General features: G+C 38.1%; 1 protein-coding gene across 3 annotated transcripts in view; it reads left to right on the top strand.

The window, feature by feature from the left end:
• ERBB4 (erb-b2 receptor tyrosine kinase 4) overlaps positions 1-25,807 on the top strand; it is a 1,322,334-nt gene that overhangs the window by 1,053,179 nt on the left and 243,348 nt on the right. For 2 of the 3 annotated variants that reach the window (XM_053698789.1, XM_053698786.1), the window contains exon 16: positions 15,850-15,915. In XM_053698789.1, coding sequence (XP_053554764.1) covers positions 15,850-15,915 — 66 coding nt within the window. Of the gene's footprint in view, positions 1-15,678; positions 15,724-15,849; positions 15,916-25,807 lie in introns of all 3 variants that reach the window. The other variant, XM_053698787.1, reaches the window with a different exon arrangement.

The following is a 25,807-nucleotide window of genomic DNA, read 5'->3' as shown; positions in this document are numbered from 1 at the left end:
TTGTTCTTTGGTATCTTTTATTGAAGAGTAAAACTGCTCAAAAGAGCTCAGGAGTGTGCATGTGTCTTTAGAACTCTATGGCAGCAGTGTTTTGCAACATTATTTGGAGCTTTGTGATACAATGTTGCAAAACTTTCATGATTCAGATAGAACATGCCATTTTAAACAACTTTCTAATTTACTTCTGTTATCTACTCTATGGTAGCAGTGTTTTGCAACATTGCATCACAAAGCTACAAATAATGTTGCAAAACACTGCTGCCATAGAGTACTAAAGACACATGCACACTCCTGAGCTCTTATGAGCCTACCTAGTTCTACTCTTCAATAAAAGATAACAAGAGAACATAGCAAATTTGATACCAGAAGTAAATTAGTAAGCTGTTTAAAACTGCATGCTCTATCTTAATCAAGAAAGTTTAATTTTGAATTTATTGTCCCTTTAAATGTGTGCCTATTTCACTCCCTCCATCAGGCCTGGAGTGCCTATCATACTTAAATATGGTTAAATTTACAAATGCAACATTTTAGACTGTGATTGGTTAGCTCGTAGTCCAAACTCATTTACACCTGACCCTGATTGGCTACAGAAAATAGACAGTAGGAACATGGATTCTATCAGGATTTTCAAGAAGTGCATCCCTGAACTGCTTTTGATTTGTGCAAGTTGTATTAACAAAATAAAATTGTTAAATTATTTTAAAGCATTTATTTAGCAATGCTGTGCATATTTGCTGACATGCAGTATGTTATGGGTTAAATGCCCCTTTAAGGAAAAACATGTTTAAATCAATAATGAAACTAACAAGCAAGTCATGCTTGTGCAAATGAATCCCCAGGGATTTCTTACTCATTGGAGCCGATTTACTATGCCCCGAATGGGGCCAACTCACCCTGTTTCCCGGAAACAGGAGTTAAGAAGCAGCGGTCTTACATCGGCATACAGCAATCAACCCAATCGAATACGATCAGATTGATTAACACCCCCTGCTAGCGGCTGATTGTCCGCGAATCTGCAAGGGGGCGGCATTGCACAAGCAGTACACTAGAACTGCTTGTGAAATGCTGAATGCCGACAGTGTATGCTGTCTGCATTCAGCTATGTCTAGTGGACATGATACTCTGCAGCGTATCATGTCCGCCAGACTTTGTTAAATTGGCCCCATTGGCTCATCAAACACAGAAACTCAAATACCCTTTAGAGTATCCCCTTTCTGATGCAATTTAGAAATACACTGACATTAATGTCTCTCTGAGGTAAGGACATTATTTTGCAGAGTTGGTTCTGTGTTAAAGATTCACTTAAAACGTGAGGCAGCAAGCCTGTGGATTGAAATAGCAAAGCATTTCAGAAACCTTAACAAAACTCTGTTCTTAAAGAGCTAACTTCTTGTAGCAAATATTTATAATTTGCATATTAACTTCTGCTTAAAATCCAAAGGCTTCTGGAATGTTAGAGGTGAAATTTGTCATCTCGTTCTATAGGGACTTGGGGAACAAAATCCAGGTGTGGGTGTGATCATGATAAGAAGACATAAGCCTCACTTTTCCACTCATTAATTTGATTTGCACTGAAATTCCATGCAATTTCTAAGCCAGTTGAATTCTATTGAAAATAAAAGTCTTTATCAGACTGTCCTGCAGCTGCCAATTGTAATTTCAAGCTCTGGGGGGTGTATGCAGAAAGGGAACAAGTATAATTGTGTGCTGGGCATTTAGCTGTCATTCTAAGGATGATAAGCTGATCTTGTATGCTTTTTGTGGGTAGTAATCATGGGCTCAGTGTTTTTGTACGCCAGAAAGTCAGAGAGGGGCAGAAAAACAAGGCCTAAGATTTGGCTTAGGGAAAGCTCCCGCAGTCGCAGGTGAAGCCTGAACTGCTACTTGTAATGCCAGATTTAGTTGGGACTGCGCCCCTCGTGCCCTGATCCTTTTGTTTGCTGTCGTCTAGAAACCAAGATCTTTAATTATTGCCATTACTGTCATTGGTGGCAGCTCAGATTAAAAGAGAGTTCCAGCCACTGCTGGAGGAGCCTGATGGGAAGCATTAAGGCAATTTTGTGTATTAAGAGGGTAGCAGATATACACTACAGTTTTGATGTTTCTGCTGTTATATACTTACATGCTCTATTTTCTTCATTTTACACCTTTATACGTTTCTTGCCTTCTATCTTTTTTTCTTTATTTATACATTTCAAGCAGATCACAAAACTCTTTTGTTCTGTAGTTTCTCTTCTTAGTATTTTACATTTTCCCTTTCATGTACACGATTTCTCCCTGGGTTTTTAACTTATTTTTAACTGTCTTTTCTGCTTCTCAATAGTGGTTTATCTTCCTGTACTCTTTTTCGTTTTCAGGCACCAACGTATATACACATATGTATATACTGTATGTATATGTATATACTGTATGTATATACTGTATGTATATGTATATACTGTATGTATATGTGTATACTGTATGTATATGTATATACTGTATGTATATACTGTATGTATATGTATATACTATATGTATATACTGTATGTATATGTGTATACTGTATGTATATGTGTATACTGTATGTATATGTGTATACTGTATGTATATACTGTATGTATATACTGTATGTATATGTATATACTGTATGTATATGTGTATACTGTATGTATATGTATATACTGTATGTATATACTGTATGTATATGTATATACATATATTAAAAAAATACAAATGTAGATCAGAAAAGAACTAAACACCTTACTATACTCGGAGGCCCAGAGGAAAACGTTGTCGCTTAAAAAAAAATATTTCTATGAGGGGAATAAACCAGGCAAACTTCTTGCTAACACCTTAAAAGACCGACAAGCTCTCACACACATCCACAAACTCAAAACCAGACAAGGGACTCTAATCCTAGACAGTAAAGACATAGCCGCCCACTTCCAAGACTTCTACCAGCAATTGTATAACTTACCCACAAACGTATCCCCAGCTCATCCACAAGATATGGTAGCATACATAGACTCGGCAGCTCTAAATAAACTCACTCAGACACAAATGACAAGCTTAGAAGGGCCTATCACTTTAACAGAGATTTTGAGAGCCATTAAGGAACTTCCCATAGGCAAAAGTCCAGGACCAGATGGACTCCCCAACCAATATTATAAAACCTATTGCTCAATCCTAGCCCCACACCTCCTTAAACTTTTTAATTCAATAGACGATGTTATACAACTTTCTACGGACTCTTTAGCGGCTTACATCTCAGTAATCCTGAAACCAGACAAACCACAGGACGACCCAGGTAGTTACCGACCCATATCTTTGCTCAACACAGACATCAAGATCTTGGGAAAAATAATAGCTAACCGACTAAACCTGGTACTCCAAGACATTATACACACAGACCAGGTGGGCTTTGTCCCTGGCCGAGAAGCTAGGGACAACACCCTCAGAGCCCTGACCCTTATGGAGCATGCTAAACATAATAACATTGAGTCGGTGCTGATGGCAATAGATGCAGAAAAAGCATTCGACCGAACGAATTGGCAATTTTTATTGGAAACTCTAAAAAATATAGGATTCGGCCCAAAAATCATCAATAGAATTTTTAGCCTATATTCTCATCCAAATGCAAAAGTCAAAGTAAATGGTACTCTTTCAGACACACTCCCCATACGCAATGGCACACGACAGGGTTGCCCTTTGTCTCCAATTTTATTCATCTTAATGATAGAGGTATTAACTTCGCATGTTCGAAGGAATTTAAATATCAATAGTATAACATTCGGCCAGCAAGATTACAAAATAGCAGCCTATGTAGACGACCTTCTATTCTCAGTCTCCTACCCCAACACGACTATACCAGAAATACTAGCTGAACTTGACAGATTCGGACGCTACTCTAATTTTCTTGTAAATAAACAAAAATCAGAAATTTTGAACATCACACTTACAGATGCCCAATTCCAGTCCCTATCCACATTATGCCCACTAAAGTTAAGAACCGACACAATCAAGTACCTAGGAATCCAACTCTCCCCCAATCAGACGACACTGTTTGACAGAAACTATATCACACTGCTCACCAACACACAAAGAGATCTTAAGACATGGACCAATAAACCGTTGTCCTGGTGGGGACGCATACAAGCCGTCAAAATGACCACACTCCCCAGAATCACTTACATCTTGCAGACACTACCGACACATCTCCCTCGGTGGTTTATAACTCGACTACAAAACAGCATCAATTCGTTTGTCTGGGGAAAATGTAAACCGAGAATCAATAGAGACACTATGGCCTAGATTTGGAGTTTGGCGTTAGCCGTGAAAACCAGCGTTAGAGGCTCCTAACGCTGGTTTTAGGCTACCGCCGGTATTTGGAGTCAGTGATTAAAGGGTCTAACGCTCACTTTTCAGCCGCGACTTTTCCATACCGCAGATCCCCTTACGTCAATTGCGTATCCTATCTTTTCAATGGGATCTTTCTAACGCCGGTATTTAGAGTCGTTTCTGAAGTGAGCGTTAGAGCTCTAACGACAAAACTCCAGCCGCCGGAAAAAAGCAGGAGTTAAGAGCTTTCTGGGCTAACGCCGGTTCATAAAGCTCTTAACTACTGTACCCTAAAGTACACTAACACCCATAAACTACCTATGTACCCCTAAACCGAGGTCCCCCCACATCGCCGCCACTCGATTAAAATTTTTTAACCCCTAATCTGCCGACCGCCACCTACGTTATACTTATGTACCCCTAATCTGCTGCCCCTAACCCCGTCGACCCCTGTATTACATTTATTAACCCCTAACCTGCCCCCCACAACGTAGCCGCCAGCTACTTACAATAATTAACCCCTAATCTGCCGACCGCAAAGCGCCGCCACCTACGTTATCCTTATGTACCCTAATCTGCTGCCCCTAACACCGCCGACCCCTATATTATATTTATTAACCCCTAATCTGCCCCCCTCAACGTCGCCGACACCTGCCTACACTTATTAACCCCTAATCTGCCGAGCGGACCTGAGCGCTACTATAATAAAGTTATTAACCCCTAATCCGCCTCACTAACCCTATCATAAATAGTATTAACCCCTAATCTGCCCTCCCTAGCATCGCCGACACCTAACTTCAATTATTAACCCCTAATCTGACGACCGGAGCTCACCGCTACTATAATAAATGGATTAACCCCTAAAGCTAAGTCTAACCCTAACACTAACACCCCCCTAAGTTAAATATAATTTAAATCTAATGAAATTAATTAACTCTTATTAAATAAATTATTCCTATTTAAAGCTAAATACTTACCTGTAAAATACATCCTAATATAGCTACAATATAAATTATAATTATATTGTAGCTATTTTAGGATTAATATTTATTTTACAGGCAACTTGGTAATTATTTTAACCAGGTACAATAGCTATTAAATAGTTAAGAACTATTTAATAGTTACCTAGTTAAAATAATAACAAAATTACCTGTAAAATAAATCCTAACCTAAGTTATAATTAAACCTAACACTACCCTATCAATAAATAAATTAAATAAAATACCTACAATTACCTACAATTAAACCTAACACTACACTATCAATAAATTAATTAAATACAATACCTACAAATAACTACAATGAAATAAACTAACTAAAGTACAAAAAATAAAAAAGAACTAAGTTACAAAAAATAAAAAAATATTTACAAACATAAGAAAAATATTACAACAATTTTAAACTAATTACACCTACTCTAAGCCCCCTAATAAAATAACAAAGACCCCCAAAATAAAAAAATGCCCTACCCTATTCTAAATTAATAGAGTTAAAAGCTCTTTTACCTTACCAGCCCTGAACAGGGCCCTTTGCGGGGCATGCCCCAAGAAAATCAGCTCTTTTGCCTGTAAAAAAAAACATACAATACCCCCCCCCAACATTACAACCCACCACCCACATACCCCTAATCTAACCCAAACCCCCCTTAAATAAACCTAACACTAAGCCCCTGAAGATCTTCCTACCTTGTCTTCACCTCACCGGGTATCACCGATCGGTCCTGGCTCCGATATCTTCATCCAACCCAAGCGGGGGCTAGACATCCACTGAAGAAGTCCAGAAGAGGGTCCAAAGTCTTCCTCCTATCCGGCAAGAAGAGGACATCCGGACCGGCAAACATCTTCATCCAAGCGGCATCTTCGATCTTCTTCCACCGGTGCGGAGCGGGTCCATGTTGAAGCAGCCGACGCGGATCCATCCTCTTCTTCCGGCGTCTCCCGACGAATGACGGTTCCTTTAAGGGACGTCATCCAAGATGGCGTCCCTCGAATTCCGATTGGCTGATAGGATTCTATCAGCCAATCGGAATTAAGGTAGGAATATTCTGATTGGCTGATGGAATCAGCCAATCAGAATCAAGTTCAATCCGATTGGCTGATCCAATCAGCCAATCAGATTGAGCTCGCATTCTATTGGCTGATCGGAACAGCCAATAGAATGCGAGCTCAATCTGATTGGCTGATTCCATCAGCCAATCAGAATATTCCTACCTTAATTCCGATTGGCTGATAGAATCCTATCAGCCAATCGGAAATTCGAGGGACGCCATCTTGGGTGACGTCCCTTAAAGGAACCGTCATTCGTCGGGAGACGCCGGAAGAAGAGGATGGATCCGCGTCGGCTGCTTCAACATGGACCCGCTCCGCACCGGTGGAAGAAGATCGAAGATGCCGCTTGGATGAAGATGTTTGCCGGTCCGGATGTCCTCTTCTTGCCGGATAGGAGGGAGACTTTGGACCCTCTTCTGGACTTCTTCAGTGGATGTCTAGCCCCCGCTTGGGTTGGATGAAGATATCGGAGCCAGGACCGATCGGTGATACCCGGTGAGGTGAAGACAAGGTAGGAAGATCTTCAGGGGCTTAGTGTTAGGTTTATTTAAGGGGGGTTTGGGTTAGATTAGGGGTATGTGGGCGGTGGGTTGTAATGTTGGGGGGGGTATTGTATGTTTTTTTTACAGGCAAAAGAGCTGATTTTCTTGGGGCATGCCCCGCAAAGGGCCCTGTTCAGGGCTGGTAAGGTAAAAGAGCTTTTACATTTATTAATTTAGAATAGGGTAGGGAATTTTTTATTTTGGGGGTCTTTGTTATTTTATTAGGGGGCTTAGAGTAGGTGTAATTAGTTTAAAATTGTTGTAATATTTTTCTTATGTTTGTAAATATTTTTTTATTTTTTGTAACTTAGTTCTTTTTTATTTTTTGTACTTTAGTTAGTTTATGTAATTGTAGTTATTTGTAGAAATTGTATTTAATTTATTTATTGATAGTGTAGTGTTAGGTTTAATTATAACTTAGGTTAGGACTTATTTTACAGGTAATTTTGTTATTATTTTAACTAGGTAACTATTAAATAGTTCTTAACTATTTAATAGCTATTGTACCTGGTTAAAATAATTACAAAGTTGCCTGTAAAATAAATTTTAATCCTAAAATAGCTACAATGTAATTATAATTTATATTGTAGCTATATTAGGATTTATTTTACAGGTAAGTATTTAGCTTTAAATAGGAATAATTTATTTAATAAGAGTTAATTAATTTCGTTAGATGTAAATTATATTTAAGTTAGGGGGGGTGTTAGTGTTAGGGTTAGACTTAGCTTTAGGGGTTAATCCATTTATTATAGTAGCGATGAGCTCCGGTCGTCAGATTAGGGGTTAATAATTGAAGTTAGGTGTCGGCGATGTTAGGGAGGGCAGATTAGGGGTTAATACTATTTATGATAGGGTTAGTGAGGCGGGTTAGGGGTTAATAACTTTATTTTAGTAGCGCTCAGGTCCGCTCGGCAGATTAGGGGTTAATAAGTGTAGGCAGGTGTCGGCGACGTTGAGGGGGGCAGATTAGGGGTTAATAAATATAATATAGGGGTCGGCGGTGTTAGGGGCAGCAGATTAGGGGTACATAGGGATAACGTAGGTTGCGGCGGTGTACGGAGCGGAAGATTAGGGGTTAAAAATAATATGCAGGGGTCAGCGATAGCGGGGGCGGCAGATTAAGGGTTAATAAGTGTAAGGGTAGGGGTGTTTAGACTCGGGGTACATGTTAGAGTGTTAGGTGCAGACGTATGAAGTGTTTCCCCATAGGAAACAATGGGGCTGCGTTAGGAGCTGAACGCTGCTTTTTGGCAGGTGTTAGGTTTTTTTACAGCTCAAACAGCCCCATTGTTTCCTATGGGAGAATCGTGCACGAGCACGTTTTTGAGGCTGGCCGCGTCCGTAAGCAACTCTGGTATCGAGAGTTGCATTTGCGGTAAAAATGCTCTACGCTCCTTTTTTGGAGCCTAACGCAGCATTTTTTTGAACTCTCGATACCAGAGTTAATTTTATGGTGCTGCCAGAAAAAAGCCAGCGGAGCGTTAACAGCCCATCTACCGCCAAACTCCAAATCTAGGCCTATGTACAGACCAACCACAGAGCGCGGACTAGGTCTTCCCAAAATTGAAGAATATTATCAGGCAGTGACACTCCAAAGGGTCATGGACTGGCACAAAAAACAAGAAAGCAAGGCTTGGGTCACATTAGACTCGCACATACTCAAAACACCACTGGTACACGCTCTATGCTGGGTACCGAACAAGCTCAGACCTCCGCAATGTCGACAATTAGATATACATAGACATTTATTTAAAACTTGGGACCACATAGTTGCCACTAGGCCACACATCTCCACCAGTAGATCCCCCCCTATTCCCCATAGTACTAAACGTTGAGACGGTGGGCGGACTGGACAAAGGTTACCAAAGACTAACTGAATGGGATTATACTATCCCACTATTCAATTTCATAGAAGCAGGCAAACTCTTGGAAAGGGATAAATTGGCTGACTTAGCAGACGGTAGATTCACACATTGGCTAAAATATGCACAATTACATCACTTTGTACATACCTCCCCATTCAAAACCGATCTCCTAAGAAAGCTCACAGCATTTGAACAAATATTTCACGGGGGCCTTATACCGAGAGGTACACTCTCTCTATCCCGTAAACTTCTTATCAAAAACAACACTGACACACTGCCTCCTTTTACCACCAAATGGAACTTAGACCTGGCAACCCACATAGACCATGACAGGTGGGTCAAGATCTTTAGCTCGGTTAAGAAATCCTCGACATCAGCCGTAATATTAGAACTAAACTTTAAAATCCTCCTCCGCTGGTACTTAACTCCATCACGGTTAAACAGTATATATCCAAATACACCAGACACATGCTGGAGAGGCTGTGGTAGACGTGGTAGTCTGTTACATATGTGGTGGCAGTGCCCTAGAGTCTGCCCACTCTGGAATTCAGTGGAATTACATTTTAGACAGAGTATCATCCCCGATTTCATACTAAGCCCAGACATAGCCCTGTTGAACGACCTACCCAAACTAACTTGCCGTCTTAGACTCCTAATACTACAGATAGGCCTCAATAGTGCCAGGAAATTAATAGCCCGCCATTGGAAAAAGCCCATGTGTATCTCTAAAAAGATGTGGCTAGAGGAAGTAGAAGAGCAGTTTTCACTGGAGCAATATGGCTTTCTTTGCCGCAATAAGATGGACACTTTCCTAAACGCTAAATTCATTTGGCAAGACTCCTTACACAGCATAACCAAGACATAAATAGTGAGATTACTCCCAGACTCTCCCCGCGTAAGAGACAATGAACTATAAACCACTAGATACCACTAGTAGCGACTAAACAGATCAAAGACTTGACGCCACACTTACATACCCTAAGCAGGCTAGGAGATGCACTAGAATTTAGATTACCTTGCAGAGACAAATAATGTTCACAAATAATGTTCACAAATAATTTAGTGAATTAGTATGTTTGCAGAACCAACAGTTGAACTTTAACCCCCTGGTTTGTTAGTTAAATTGTTATTTCCCCTCCTGGCCTTACATTACTTGACTCAGAGAAGCAGAAGATTACCCTATTTATCCAGCTCCCAAGAAAGGCCCATGACAAGAACCCAGACATGGGTAATTGACTCAAATCTACCCACAACGGGAAGGGAGAAGAGAGAAAAGCTGGTATAATGGACATTACCTACAAAACATTGTTGATTTGCTCATAACAGCTTTGTAATATTGATGACCAGTGAAAATTGTTATTGTTAAAATATTTAATAAAAATAACAACAACAAAAATAAAAAAATACAAATGTATACACATATATACTGTATATATGCATACATACGCATATTAGACATGTAGTATTATGTATATATCCATTATAGCCCTTTTCATTGAAATACCTTGTTATATAACATTTGCCTTTTAACCCTATATATATATATATATATATATATATATATAAAGTATATGAATATTCTTTATTAGATAGTGTATTTTTGAGTGTAACACTTCTTTTTAATGTATTTATGTTGTATTTAGTGCTACTTTTTATTTAGTCCTAACTCATAATGTAAAGACTTCAGTCGCACTATCTCGATGAGTGCAAATTTAGTTTGCGCACATGCGGTCGTATTTACTTTTAACTTGTAATATGCGCGCAAGTTAGCGTGGCGGCAATATTTCAATATCATGTGCGTGTTAGCAGTGCAGAATCTAGTCTTAAAGGGACATTAAACCCAAAATGTTTCTTTCATGATTCAGACAGAGACTAGTTTAAACAACATTCCTATTTACTTCTATTATCTAATTTGCATATTTATTTAGATATCCTTTGTTGAAGAAATAGCAATGCACATGGGTTAGCCAATCACATGATGCATCTATGTGCAGCCACCAATCAGCAGCTACTGAGCCTATGCTTTTCAGGAAAGAATATCAAGAGAATTAAGCAAATTAGATAATAGAAGTAAATTAGAAAGTTGTTTAAATTTGTATTCTCTATCTGAATCATGGGTTTAACGTCCCTTTAAATTATTTCCCATTCTCTCTTTTTTTCCGCTTACCATCTTACATACATTTTCTCTGTATACCTCACCTTTTACTTTCTCTTTTTCTGTCTCCCCATTTTCTGGGCATGTCTCTTTTCTTTCTTGGAGCCTGATGATTTAAAGTTCTGGTCAGATTATCTCGTCATTACTGTGAGGTTCCTCAAAACATTTTTTACAAAGACACATTCTAGCTTGAGAGCTGTTTATCTCACTGTGAAGGAGACATTTCTGTATTACAGTATAATGCCCATAGTCTCCAACCCACTCAGCTTCACTTTCAATGTTTTGCTTGTTTTATTCTTTTGTGCAATCTTATTCCTTATTTCTTGTCTTAATGTGTAATTTATTTTCTCTATGGCCTAGATTTAGAGTTTGGCGGTAGCCGTGAAAACCAGCGTTAGAGGCTCCTAACGCTGGTTTTAGGCTACCTCCGGTATTTGGAGTCACTCAAAAAAGGGTCAAACGCTCACTTTTCAGCCGCGACTTTTCCATACCGCAGATCCCCTTACGTCAATTGCGTATCCTATCTTTTCAATGGGATTTTTCTAACTCCGGTATTTAGAGTCGTGTCTGAAGTGAGCGTTAGAAATCTAACGACAAAACTCCAGCCGCAGAAAAAAGTCAGTAGTTAAGAGCTTTCTGGGCTAACGCTGGTTCATAAAGCTCTTAACTACTGTACTCTAAAGTACACTAACACCCATAAACTACCTATGTACCCCTAAACCGAGGCCCCCCCCACATCGCCGCCACTCGATTACATTTTTTTAACCCCTAATCTGCCGACCGCCACCTACGTTATCCTTATATACCCCTAATCTGCTGCCCCTAACACCGCCGACCCCTATATTATATTTATTAACCCCTAACCTGCCCCCCACAACGTCGCAGCCAGCTACCTACAATAATTAACCCCTAATCTGCCGACCGCAAAGCGCCGCTACTTAAGTTATCCTTATGTACCCCTAATCTGCTGCCCCTAACACCGCCGACCCCTATATTATATTTATTAACCCCTAATCTGCCCCCCTCAACGTCGCCTCCACCTGCCTACACTTATTAACCCCTAATCTGCCGAGCGGACCGCACCGCTACTATAATAAAGTTATTAACCCCTAATCCGCCTCACTAACCCTATAATAAATAGTATTAACCCCTAATCTGCCCTCTCTAACATCGCCGACACCTAACTTCAATTATTAACCCCTAATCTGCCGACCGGAGCTCACCGCTATTCTAATAAATATATTAACCCCTAAAGCTAAGTCTAACCCTAACACTAACACCCCCTAACTTAAATATAATTTAAATCTAACGAAATTAATTAACTCTTATTAAATAAATTATTCCTATTTAAAGCTAAATACTTACCTGTAAAATAAATCCTAATATAGCTACAATATAAATTATAATTATATTATAGCTATTTTAGGATTAATATTTATTTTACAGGTAACTTTGTATTTATTTTAACCAGGTACAATAGCTATTAAATAGTTAAGAACTATTTAATAGCTAAAATAGTTAAAATAATTACAAAATTACCTGTAAAATAAATCCTAACCTAAGTTACAATTAAACCTAACACTACACTATCATTAAATTAATTAAATAAAATACCTACAATTACCTACAATTAAACCTAACACTACACTATCAATACATTAATTAAATACAATACCTACAAATAACTACAATGAAATAAACTAACTAAAGTACAAAAAATAAAAAAGAACTAAGTTACAAAAAATAAAAAAATATTTACAAACATAAGAAAAATATTACAACAATTTTAAACTAATTACACCTACTCTAAGCCCCCTAATAAAATAACAAAGCCCCCCAAAATAAAAAATGCCCTACCCTATTCTAAATTACTAAAGTTCAAAGCTCTTTTACCTTACCAGCCCTGAACAGGGCCCTTTGCGGGGCATGCCCCAAGAAGTTCAGCTCTTTTGCCTGTAAAAAAACATACAATACCCCCCCAACATTACAACCCACCACCCACATACCCCTAATCTAACCCAAACCCCCCTTAAATAAACCTAACACTAAGCCCCTGAAGATCATCCTACCTTGTCTTCACCTCACCGGGTATCACCGATCGGTCCTGGCTCCAAAATCTTCATCCAACCCAAGCGGGGGCTGGCGATCCATCATCCGGTGGCTGAAGAGGTCCAGAAGAGGCTCCAAAGTCTTCATCCTATCCGGGAAGAAGAGTAGATCCGGACCGGCAACCATCATCTTCCAAGCGGCATCTTCTGTCTTCATCCGATGAGGACCGGCTCCATCCCGAAGACCTCCACCGCGGACCCATCTTCATCCGGCGACGTCCAACTGAAGAATGACGGTTCCTTTAAGGGACGTCATCCAAGATGGCGTCCCTCGAATTCCGATTGGCTGATAGGATTCTATCAGCCAATCGGAATTAAGGTAGGAATATTCTGATTGGCTGGAATCAGCCAATCAGAATCAAGTTCAATCCGATTGGCTGATCTAATCAGCCAATCAGATTGAGCTTGCATTCTATTGGCTGTTCCAATCAGAACTTGATTCTGATTGGCTGATTCCATCATCCAATCAGAATATTCCTACCTTAATTCCGATTGGCTGATAGCCAATCGGAATTCGAGGGACGCCATCTTGGATAACATCCCTTAAAGGAACCGTCATTCTTCAGTTGGACGTCGCCGGATGAAGATGGGTCCGCGGTGGAGGTCTTCAGGATGGAGCCGGTCCTCATCGGATGAAGATAGAAGATGCCGCTTGGAAGATGATGGTTGCCGGTCCGGATCTACTCTTCTTCCCGGATAGGATGAAGACTTTGGAGCCTCTTCTGGACCTCTTCAGCCACCGGATGATGGATCGCAAGCCCCCGCTTGGGTTGGATGAAGATTTTGGAGCCAGGACCGATCGGTGATACCCGGTGAGGTGAAGACAAGGTAGGATGATCTTCAGGGGCTTAGTGTTAGGTTTATTTAAGGGGGGTTTGGGTTAGATTAGGGGTATGTGGGTGGTGGGTTGTAATGTTGGGGGGGTATTGTATGTTTTTTTTTACAGGCAAAAGAGCTGAACTTCTTGGGGCATGCCCCGCAAAGGGCCCTGTTCAGGGCTGGTAAGGTAAAAGAGCTTTGAACTTTAGTAATTTAGAATAGGGTAGGGCATTTTTTATTTATTAGGGGGCTTAGAGTAGGTGTAATTAGTTTAAAATTGTTGTAATATTTTTCTAATGTTTGTAAATATTTTTTTATTTTTTGTAACTTAGTTCTTTTTTATTTTTTGTACTTTAGTTAGTTTATTTCATTGTAGTTATTTGTAGGTATTGTATTTAATTAATGTATTGATAGTGTAGTGTTAGGTTTAATTGTAGGTAATTGTAGGTATTTCATTTAATTAATTTAATGATAGTATAGTATAGTGTTAGGTTTAATTGTAACTTAGGTTAGGATTTATTTTACAGGTAATTTTGTAATTATTTTAACTATTTTAGCTATTAAATAGTTCTTAACTATTTAATAGCTATTGTACCTGGTTAAAATAAATACAAAGTTACCTGTAAAATAAATATTAATCCTAAAATAGCTATAATATAATTATAATTTATATTGTAGCTATATTAGGATTTATTTTACAGGTAAGTATTTAGCTTTAAATAGGAATAATTTATTTAATAAGAGTTAATTAATTTCGTTAGATTTAAATTATATTTAAGTTAGGGGGGTGTTAGTGTTAGGGTTAGACTTAGCTTTAGGGGTTAATACATTTATTAGAATAGCGGTGAGCTCCAGTCGGCAGATTAGGGGTTAATAATTGAAGTTAGGTGTCGGCGATGTTAGGGAGGGCAGATTAGGGGTTAATACTATTTATTATAGGGTTAGTGAGGCGGATTAGGGGTTAATAACTTTATTATGATAGCGGTGCGGTCCGCTCGGCAGATTAGGGGTTAATAAGTGTAGGCAGGTGGAGGCGACGTTGTGGGGGGCAGATTAGGGGTTAATAAATATAATATAGGGGTCGGCGGTGTTAGGGGCAGCAGATTAGGGGTACATAAGGATAATGTAAGTAGCGGTGGTTTACGGAGCGGCAGATTAGGGGTTAAAAATAATATGCAGGGGTCAGCGATAGCGGGGGCGGCAGATTAGGAGTTAATAAGTGTAAGGTTAGGGGTGTTTAGACTCGGGGTACATGTTAGAGTGTTAGGTGCAGACGTAGGAAGTGTTTCCCCATAGGAAACAATGGGGCTGCGGTAGGAGCTGAACGCGGCTTTTTTGCAGGTGTTAGGTTTTTTTTCAGCTCAAACAGCCCCATTGTTTCCTATGGGGGAATCGTGCACGAGCACGTTTTTGAGGCTGGCCGCGTCCGTAAGCAACTCTGGTATCGAGAGTTGAAGCTGCGTTAAATATGCTCTACGCTCCTTTTTTGGAGCCTAACGCAGCCTTTATGTGGACTCTCAATACCAGAGTTATTTTTATGGTGCGGCCAGAAAAAAGCCGGCGTTAGCTACGTGGGTCCTTACCGACAAAACTCTAAATCTAGCCGTATGTTTTTTCTTTTTGTTTATCTTGAGTTTGCATTTATTTGCCATATTTTGCCATTTATTTTATGATATTCAAATTCTGATCCCGTTTGATCTGCATTATACTTACCTCTTCCACAGATTCATTACCTCTGCCATTTGTTGGCATTTTTTTGGGTACTAATTCCTTTCTTTTGATTTCAATTTCACTGTGTTTTTTTCCAACATGTTTATTTTGCAGGTGTATTGGCCCTGGAATCCAGGACTGCATTGGACTGATGGATAGGTACTTTTTTTGGCAGGCCTGAATTTGCTGCTGTTTGTTCCCCTCATGTCTGTGCTGATAGTGAGCACGGTTTTGCATGTCTGTGCATGTTGGTGATCCCTGTGTTGTGTTTTGTGATTGATGCAGGTGTCAAGGCCCTTCCACCCATGACTGTGTATGGACCGTCACATCCATTCCACCTCAGCATGATAGGTAACATCTCATTCCACTCCTGCAGCGTAGGGGGGTGGTGTATACTATCATAATTTCATGGTCATTCCATAGAGAAAAACCTAGCACCATCCTACAGTGCTGTAAATGCACTTGCTATATATTTGGCCAATGTTTTATTTAACTACAAATGCACTTACCAATTTGTTCTTTATGTATTTGTTTACTCTGTGCTACTATTAGAGATAACACAACATACTAATTAAATGTGACTGTATTGTATTTGCCGATAACTAATTTGCTTCCTGCATGACACTACAGCAAAATGTAGCATTCTAGATTTATTGCTTATGTTTCTGTGTATTTTATATGTGCTGGAACGTACAGTATTTGTATTTCAGTAATAAGTCATTTGTTTCTGTAACTGCAAAAGTGACAGCAGTTAGAATGACATATACAGTATCAACCTTATTGTTATTAAAATAGTCAAAGTGTTAACTCAAGCCTTGGCTAACTCTCACAGAAAGTGAGCCCCAGCTAATAAAATAGGCACTTACAAAGTGATATATTCTGAATGCAAGGTACCTTCTGAACTTGAATGCTAACGAAGTAACATGTTACAATGATGTAAGAAAATAATGATTTACTAAGGAGACCACAGTTCCTCATGAAGTCACTGTTGATTTAAATCTATAATGTATTGTGAGCCAACCACACTCATTGGAAGTCCAAATTCTCACATCTATTAGTAGAATTCATGCTGAGAGCAACTCACTGGATGATAGTCTTTTTCATTGTGATTTTTGTGGCATATGGGAGCAGGGCCAGACTGGGAATTTAAATTTTGAAGCCTAATCCCATTTTTCTCAAGAAGATGACTGGGATACTTCTTCCCCAATACTTTTTTCTAGAATTAATATATATATATATATTAGATTGTAATAAATAATGCCAAAAATGATATTGTACAGTGCAGCACTCTTAAAGTATGACTTGACTAGACAATAGAAAACATTCAAAGGGGTAAATGATACATGGTCTAGGAAATAAAACGTACAAGGAAATACTTTGTGACTTTAGTTCAAAAGATAGGTGATACAGTTCCATCACCTCACCAGCACTGCCACCATTTTAAATTGTAGCTGGCCAGCCCTATCTGCTGGGGCTCACTGGGAAAACTCCTGGTATCCTAATAGGTCAACCTACATTAAACAAAAATTCAAGTTACTTCTGTAATGAAACATAATTTTCTATTGGTATCCTTTGTTGAAATGTAACTTCTTTCCATATTGAGGAATGCTAAGGAATGGATATGTGCTTGAGCACTGTATAGCAACAGAGTTTGCAACAATGTTTGTAGTAATATTATACATTTTTTTGTGTTTTAAGGGACACTGAACCCAGATTTTATCTTTCATAATTCAGACAGAGCATGCAATTTTAAGCACCTTTCTAATTTACTCCTATTATCAATTTTCTTCATTCGCTTACTATCTTTTTTTGAAAAGCAAGAATGTAAGTTTAGAAGCCGGACCTTTTTTGGTTCACAACCCGGGTTGTGCTTGCTAATTGGCTAAATGTGCCCACCAATAAGCAAGTGCTGTCCAATGTTTGAACCAAAAATTGTCTGGCTCCTTAGCTTAGATGCCTTCTTTTTCAAATAAAGATAACAAGAGAACAAAGAAAATTTGATAATAGGAGTAAATTAGAAAGCTGCTTAAAAAAAATTGGGTTTAGTATCCATTTAAGACACATGCATGCACTTGAGTCTTCTTCAGTATGCTTTCACAGAAAGGTGTTTCAACAAAGGATAAATTAAATTTCATAATAGAAGTGAAATGGGAAAATGATCAAAACTGTATGATGTATCTGAATCATGAAAGTTGTCTTTTAATGTAAAGTCAGAAGAGCCTACATTTGTTAGCAGGATCGTTACTACAGGAATCTCAGAGATCTCAACTGAGACAGGGCCCACACCTCCACAGGGCCCATCTGGCTCATTTGCGTTTTGGTGGAGTTTTCCCAGGTGGCTGCCATAGTGTTGTTGTACAGAAAACCTGCCACCATATTTATACAGGAAGTGGATATCCTCTGGCCCAGACAAATCAAGGTAGAAGGAAGACTCACAGTCACACAGCTCTTTATGTTCATATGTGGCTGCTGTCTGTAAACAGCCAATAGGGCATTATAGTAATGTGGAGGGGGGCTTTGCCCAAAGGCCCATTGAGGGCTAGCTATTCCTCTGCACTGTATGTTAGATTCATATTTTTTTGTTTCATGATAATAAACAGTGTCAAGCTCATTTGTTAGATGATGATAGTTTTTTGTTGGGAGTACTTTGTTCTTGTGCTTTGTTGTTTAAAATGTTGCTCTGTGTTCCATACAGTCTTGAAGCATATGCAGGTAGGGTGCACAAGATGCTGTGGGGTATGTGCTGTGCCAACAGTCAGTAGTTTATGCTAAATTCTTGCTATGCTATCTAGCTTTTCATAAAGTGTTTCTTCACTGGTCTCTACTGTCAATATTATTCGTTCGCTTTATTTAAATGGATAACAAAATGGATGTAAAACTAAGCAATTTCTAATTTTTCAGTAAACTGGGGTCTGAGTTGCTGCTTAACAATCTTAGTGGTAAAAAGATGCTGTAATTGGGTTTTCTGAAGTACACATATCAGATTAGACATTTCATTTAATAGATTTCACTTATTTCATAAAGATTTAATTAGTGCGCTGTATACATTTAGGGCTGCGTAAACATCAAGCAACAGGCTGAGTCCCTTAGCATCTCATGCTGGTTACATAAGAGATTTTTTTTTCGCTATATCTGATATATTTATTTATCCCAGTTAGGATTCTTAAAGGGACATAAAAGGGCAAAAAGTAAATGTTCTTTGTTAAAACATTTATTATTGCACTATTGCTTGTATATAGCTAGGTGTTAAACACATAGTTAAAGTCAATTACAGAGCAGCAATGCCTCCTACTGGGAGCTAACTGAACACATTTGATGTGCCAGTGACAAGAGGCATACGTGTGTGTGGTCACCAATCACCTGCTAGCTCCCAGTAGTGCATTGTTGCTCCTGAGCCTACCTAGATATGCTTTTAAGCAAAGGATACCAATAGAACAAAGCAAATTTATTAATAAAAGCAACCTGAAAGGGATTTAAGGGATTCCTTTTGCATGAAGGTTATTGTCCAATATTGTTTAAGGCAATCCACTTGATAAAAACGTATCTATCCTATTCTGGTTTTTATTTTGAAAAAAGAGATTCTATATGTTTATGGGATGCTTTATAAAATAAATATTTGTATAGTATAGACATTATTTATTTACTATAATTTTAACAATGAATTTTTGGTTCCATGGTCAACATTGACTAGGGTTGGAGAGGGAGATAGGTTGATGTGAATTTACCAAATTACCATTGCTCCGGTCTCACTGACTTCATATACATTTTTCACAATTATTAATTATTTCTTCCATTACTTTCAGCAGGCAGTTTTACTATTGTTCACATCTGGAGGCTTTAAAATATAAACATGTATCATAAATACTTCCCTATGAGTACTAAAGACATTCTGAATAACAGCAGAATTTGGAGACAGAACAAGAGCGAAACTTAAAACATGGAAAAAGATCAGTGTCTAGAAGAGGTCAAGCCCAATACATAGATTTGCCAGGTATCGATTATCATGAAAATGACAATGACCAGAAGGGTAGAGCAGGTGAGGATAATAGCCAATAAATACAGGAGATGGTAATGGCCAGCAAGTTCACAGAGTAGCAGTGGTCAGAAAAAGCACAACGAAGTAATAGTCTGTAGGGTACAAAAATAGTGATAGCCAAAATTGACTAAAATGAGAAGTCATGGGCAGAAGAACACAGTAGCAATTATGTTCAGCAGTAACTACAGTAAGGCCACAAACAAGGAGCTACAAATAAGTGGTTCTGAGAATGAACAAGTGTCTTAGAGACATTGTGTGTACTTTGTGGTGACGGCTTTGCAGCATAGCTTTGTAATTCTGAAGAGCAATCCAGGAGCTACGAAAGCATTGCACTAAGAATCATCATGTTACATGTTGGTATCATTCCAATGGAATTTTGTGATATTGGGCACTATAACAACTATTAACTTTTATTGTTATTTTAAAGACCACCATAATCCAGGCCAAAGCATCTTTCAGAAGAAGCATGTACTGGAGACATGACTTTGTAACCCAAGGAGAGAGGGTTGATGTGACACATTTTTTTTTATTTAATAAGTGTTTTAACCCAAACTGAAGATAGCAGCACCCAGCAATGACATAGGCTTCCATAAAAAGCTTTACAAATTGTGGTTTAATTTATATTTACAAATATAGCAGGAAAATAATATTTTTAATCATTTTCAGATAGTATTTTTAAACCATCTCCACAGTTCCAGATGGAAACTTGACTTTACTTTTTTTTTTACCTGTTTTGCCATTTTGATGATAAGGCTCTCATATGAGACCAAATGCTGAGCTGTAGTGGAATGTTTTTAACATTCCCTGTTCTTTCTGACCCAGATTTGCATGCAGACTGAAATGTTTTGTGAACTAGTAATTTCTTCTTTTATTGAAGTCACAACCATAAACCCTAGAATCAGGAACTGGCATTATGATCTACAGTACCTCAAGGGTTAATACCTGCTAATTTGTGACTAATTTCTCCACACATTTGCCACCTGTTCAAGGGAGATAAATGGATTTTGTGCCTTTTCAACAAATTGTTGTTCTAAATTTGCGCTTTGGCAATTATCACAAATTACTGCATTAAGAGGGATTTCGACAGTGGCTGAAGCTTCCAGGCATTGCAAATCACCCCATCATAATAAACGACTTCTCTTTGATGAGATCGTTGCTAAGATGCAAAACGTTATCCAAATTAACAGTCCTGTTCACTTCTGTTTTGCGTATTTGTACTTTACTGGCTATGAACTGTTCACCTTTGCACTTGAAGCCCCCCAGGAGGGTCTGCTCATCAAGCCAGTCAAATGTTTAAAATAATAACTTTTTTTTCTTCTTCATTTCAATATTTCAGTATAGGAAGATTTTTTGCATCAAAATTGTCTTTGAGACCTCGCTTGTGTTTTTTGTTTGCAGTGCAAAATACACAGAAGGAGTTTCGAAGGACTGCCTCTGTTTTAGCACTATTTAGGGCTAGATTTCAAGGAGATCGCAAAAACAACAGCACTATTAAAGGGACAGTAAAGTAAAAAAAAATCTTTCACGATTTAAATAGGGCATGCAATTTTAAACAACTTTCCAATTTACTTTTATTACTAATTTTGCTTTGTTCTCTTGGTATTCTTAGTTGAAAGCTAAATCTAGGAGGTTCATGTGCTAATTTCTTAGACCTAGAAGACTGCCTCTAATCTGAAAGCATTTTGACAGTTTTTCACCACTAGAGGGCGTTAGTTCATGTGTTTCATATAGATAACATTGAGCGCAGGCACGTGAAGCTCCTAGGAGTCAGCGCTGATTGGCTAAAAATGCAAGTCTGTCAAAAGAACAAGGTATTCACAGAGGTAAAAAGTATATTATTATAACTGTGTTGGTTATGCAAAATTGGGGAATGGGTAATAAAGGGATTATCTACATTTTTAAACAACAAAAATTCTGGTGTTTACTGTCCCTTTAAGCGCTAACAATGCTCAAGTTATATCAATAGTGCTTCTACTCTTGCACTCATATTACAAGTTGAAAGTCTCAAGCAAATGCCACAGGTACACTAACATTTGGAAGTCAGATAGTGAGGACCTGCCAACTCCCTTTCCCCATAGACCTCTAAGGGGTGTGCTACAAAAGCCTGTTCTAGTTCTCTGTCACTCTAACCAAAAGGTGATTTAAGTCAAGTGTGCTAAAGCTGAAAATAGTATTGTTCTTCACTCAAAGAAAAGGTTAAATATATGGCTGCACAGAAATGCCTCTTGACATTGGCTTATTGATGTGTTCAGCTAGCTCCCAGCAGTGCATTGCTGCTCCTTCAACAAAACATACTAAAATAATCAAGCAAAATTTATTATAGAAGTAAATTTAAAAGTTGTTTAAAACTCTATGCTCTATCTGATTCAGGAAAAAACACTTTGGGTTTCATGTTCCTTTAAGCCATGACAAAAATATTGGCTTAAATTGTACCCAAAACATCTGCAAAAAAATGTAGCCATGTTCACCTGTTTGAGAGAGAGTAAATGTTCTTATGTCAGCTGTGAGTTACCTAGATGGATCAGATTGTTAAGGTTGGATTCTACATCCCAGTTGACTTGTTTGCAACCGGCAACAAATGTTAGAAGCACGAATCTCTCCAACTCTGATATGTCTTGAGGCATTATATGAAAAGTGTAGGTTGCAAAGCAAGAATGTTTTATGTTGAAGCAATTTGTCACTCTTTTTTTTTATTTTTTATGAATCAAAATATTCAGAATGTGCCTGCTCTGAGCTCTTGTACAAGTATTTGTAAATCATTCTGCGAGTATGATTTGTTGCAAATTATTTTGTCATACTTTCATTCTAATTATATAAATATTAATTTACCTTACAACCATTGTTAAAAGGATATTAAACTCAGAACTGAATCTGCCATAAAGGGCCACCATAAGTGTCTACAACTGAGACATTGGTCCTTTGGATACAGCCATTAGACTCAGTTAAACTCATCATAAAATACATTTGCAGGGTCAAGAATACAGTCAGCCAGTGAATAGCATAATCATAACACTACCCACATGTCAGCCATGACAAGAAAAATGTAGACGGCAAATTATAAGCACGATCATACATAAAGAAAATCTGTCCACACTTAGAATGTTTCTTAATTACAAGTCACAATGAGAAGACACTTCTATGAAAACTTATAGAGATTACAGTTCTTTATGACATGTAAGGTAAAAACATAATTAGCAGACATTATAATAGTAAGAAATTGAATACAAACAGCTGTGAATGCCAGTCAAATTAAATCATATCTGTAAAAAAAAAAAGCTGACTAGAAAATATCACATGAACATTTCTATGTACAAATCAAAGATATTTTACTTACAATTGTAATCAGTAGCCACATCCTATTGTAAAGGAACTTAAAGCATCCAATCAGGATGCTAATCCTGGGATTTACAAGAAGACATGCATCTCACAAATGCAGGCATGGTCAGTTTATTTACCTCCTCATTTTAAGAAAGTTTAAAAGATTATGATGAAATCCCAAAATATATCAGGAAAGCATAATGTGTACCCAGCACAGATGATGCTGTTTGGCTGTTTCTTTTTTTTTACCATGCAGATGAAGCTGAAGGATAACTGCTCACAGGGCAATTACTCTGTTGAGCAGAATACATGTTTTACATAGAGATGTTTGTGTGATTTTTTTTCTCCTCAGCTTTTTTACAGATACAGCAGGGGTGTCCAAACTTTGCTCTCCAGAGGTTTTGGAACTACATTTCCCATGATGCTCAGCTAGATAAAATGCTGGCTGAGCATCATCGGAAATGTAGTTCCAAAACCTCTGGAGAGCAAAGTTTGGACACCCCTGAGATACAGTATGCTGCATCACTTTTATGTGATTTACCATATGGGTCACTTTTCTTTTTAAAGTCAAGCTATACCAGCATTGTATGCTTGGGTGGGTGACTAAATAAATGTAAAAAATCCAATCTGGGGCTCCAGGACAGTACAGTTTCAGTAATGCTATACTGAGAATAGCAACTGGCATTATTTAAGTCAGTGGATTTATTAAAAGCAAACAGATTTGTTTTAGAATAATGTACTATAACTACAGCAAACAAGACATTCAGCAAATTTGAGGAAAAAGAGGACTCTGCTACTTCCTCTTGATATCTTCTAGACTTGTGCGTGGCGGAATTTTTTTTTTGTTTTAGTTCGTTTCGGATAGATTCAGATGTTTTCGAATTTTGTTTTCGTATTGACTCGAATTCGGATACATTTGAATGCATTTGTTTTGGATTCATTCAGATTCAAATAAATTCGGATTTGATTCGTAAATTCAGAAGTTCGGTATGTGATAGGTGGGATGTGCTGTGTATTAGACTAGTATTATGTACTTTAATATTAGGTGTAACCCATAGCAGAGTGATTTAACCTAATATACTGTACAACACTAGTGTAATTGTGATTAGTCCATGGCCATCCGAATGAAACAAATAAATCCAAACTAATTTGGAGTTATTCGTTAGTTTCGTTGCTACGGTGATTCGGAAACTTGAATCAATCCCAAGCTCCGAATTTGACAAATTCATCCGAACTTCGATTCAGAGCGAAATGAAACGCAAATGTCTAATATCTTCCCAAGTGTGCTGGCCACGTGGAATGCCTCAGGGGAAGTCTATAAACTTGATAATCATCTTGCAAGCAAAAATCATACACTATCAATGGGGACCCCATTGAAAGTGTATGATTTATGGGGAGGTTAAACTGTGGTGATTCTATTAATCAATACACATTAATTTCCAACAGTCTCTCCAAGGGAAGACCACTTGCTTGCTCTATGTAACTCTATGGGTTACCTTCTGATATATCAGACCATAAAGTGAAGGGGAGAAATACTGATAGCAGATCACACAACAAAAAAAGAGAGAGAGAGAGAAAAGATGTTAAGAGAAAAGAGATGTTAAAGCAAAGTTTAGTACTCAATCCCAGCAAGTGACTAGCAGGTAATAGCCAGCAGGTCTGCTAGTGCTAGTCTCTTGCAGATGCTGCTTAACAAATGCTTCTTTAGTAGCCGCAGCTAGCATTCACATGAATATTTAGCAATAGAGGGGCACTTAGTTGTAAAAAAAAAAAACAGGCCACACATTTTCTCCTATTCTGACATACTGAAAGGGTGCAGCATATAGGCACTGTCAATACTGTGACAGCAGGAAATGAAAGATGTAGGTATTGCAGATATTTATGTTTTTATACTATTTGGTTATATGTCAGCAGTTGTATATCAATGTGAAGGGCTAGAAGGAGACACTAAACATGCCAATTTTGAGTAGAATGTTGATACGGTAGCATTGGTGGATGAGTTGGCTTCTGCTGTAAGTAATGCTGCCATTTTATTGCCTATATTTAAGAGGCCAGCAAGTATTGTAGATCCAGATGGGAGGGGGTTACTCTGTACTTTAGCCATCAGCAAAAGCAGAGAAAGGGTTGTGCAAAGTATAATATGAATGTTCCATGGCAGAAACCTATCTAAAACATTAATTGGTGTTGCTGCCCATTCTAGAGGCTATGGTAAAGATACAGACTCGTTTATGATAATTCAGCAAAATCTTATGCTCAAGAATTAAACTTGGCCAGATTATCCTCTCAAAAACCAATCAAATTTGTAGATGCGCTGGTCTCAAATTAAGCAGAATCATTTTAGATTTTGCATTCACTTCTAAAGTTTTGTAATTCTAAGCATGTGATTATTTATTGGATAATAATACTAATAGTTACTTTTATTGTAATTGTTATTATACACATTTTAGCAAAATAACTCTTGCAGTTTCGCCAGTATTAAATAATTTTAAGTTATAAAAAAAAAAATTAGTTGCGTGGCCAACTTAAGTGTCTTGCATTCTGTATTGGTTGGACTGCAGAGGAAAACTGTGTTGTGAGTTCTGAATGTGTTCTTTTATAAATCAGAAGGAAAGCTCCCATGATGGAAGCGTATTAGGCTTATCAGGACACTGATTCTCCACCTTGTTTTATTGTATCCCAAACGAATTAGTGTCTTATACAAACTAAATGAGATAAGACAGCATCATTGAGTTTTTAAGGCTTTGAATATCTCAAAAACCAAGCACTCTTTATATTGCTGAACCAATGCACAGGGGAAGAAGACTGTAGCTGGCTTTGTAATCAGAGCATCGCTTCATTAAAGAGATAATTGACTGCCTATCTCTATGCACAGAACACGGCACCTCTCTA

This window comes from Bombina bombina, chromosome 1, assembly GCF_027579735.1.
Source record: "Bombina bombina isolate aBomBom1 chromosome 1, aBomBom1.pri, whole genome shotgun sequence".
In the NCBI taxonomy this organism is placed as follows: domain Eukaryota; kingdom Metazoa; phylum Chordata; class Amphibia; order Anura; family Bombinatoridae; genus Bombina; species Bombina bombina.
The sequence above is the reverse complement of the archived record's forward strand: the minus strand, read 5'-3'. Positions and strand labels throughout refer to the sequence as shown.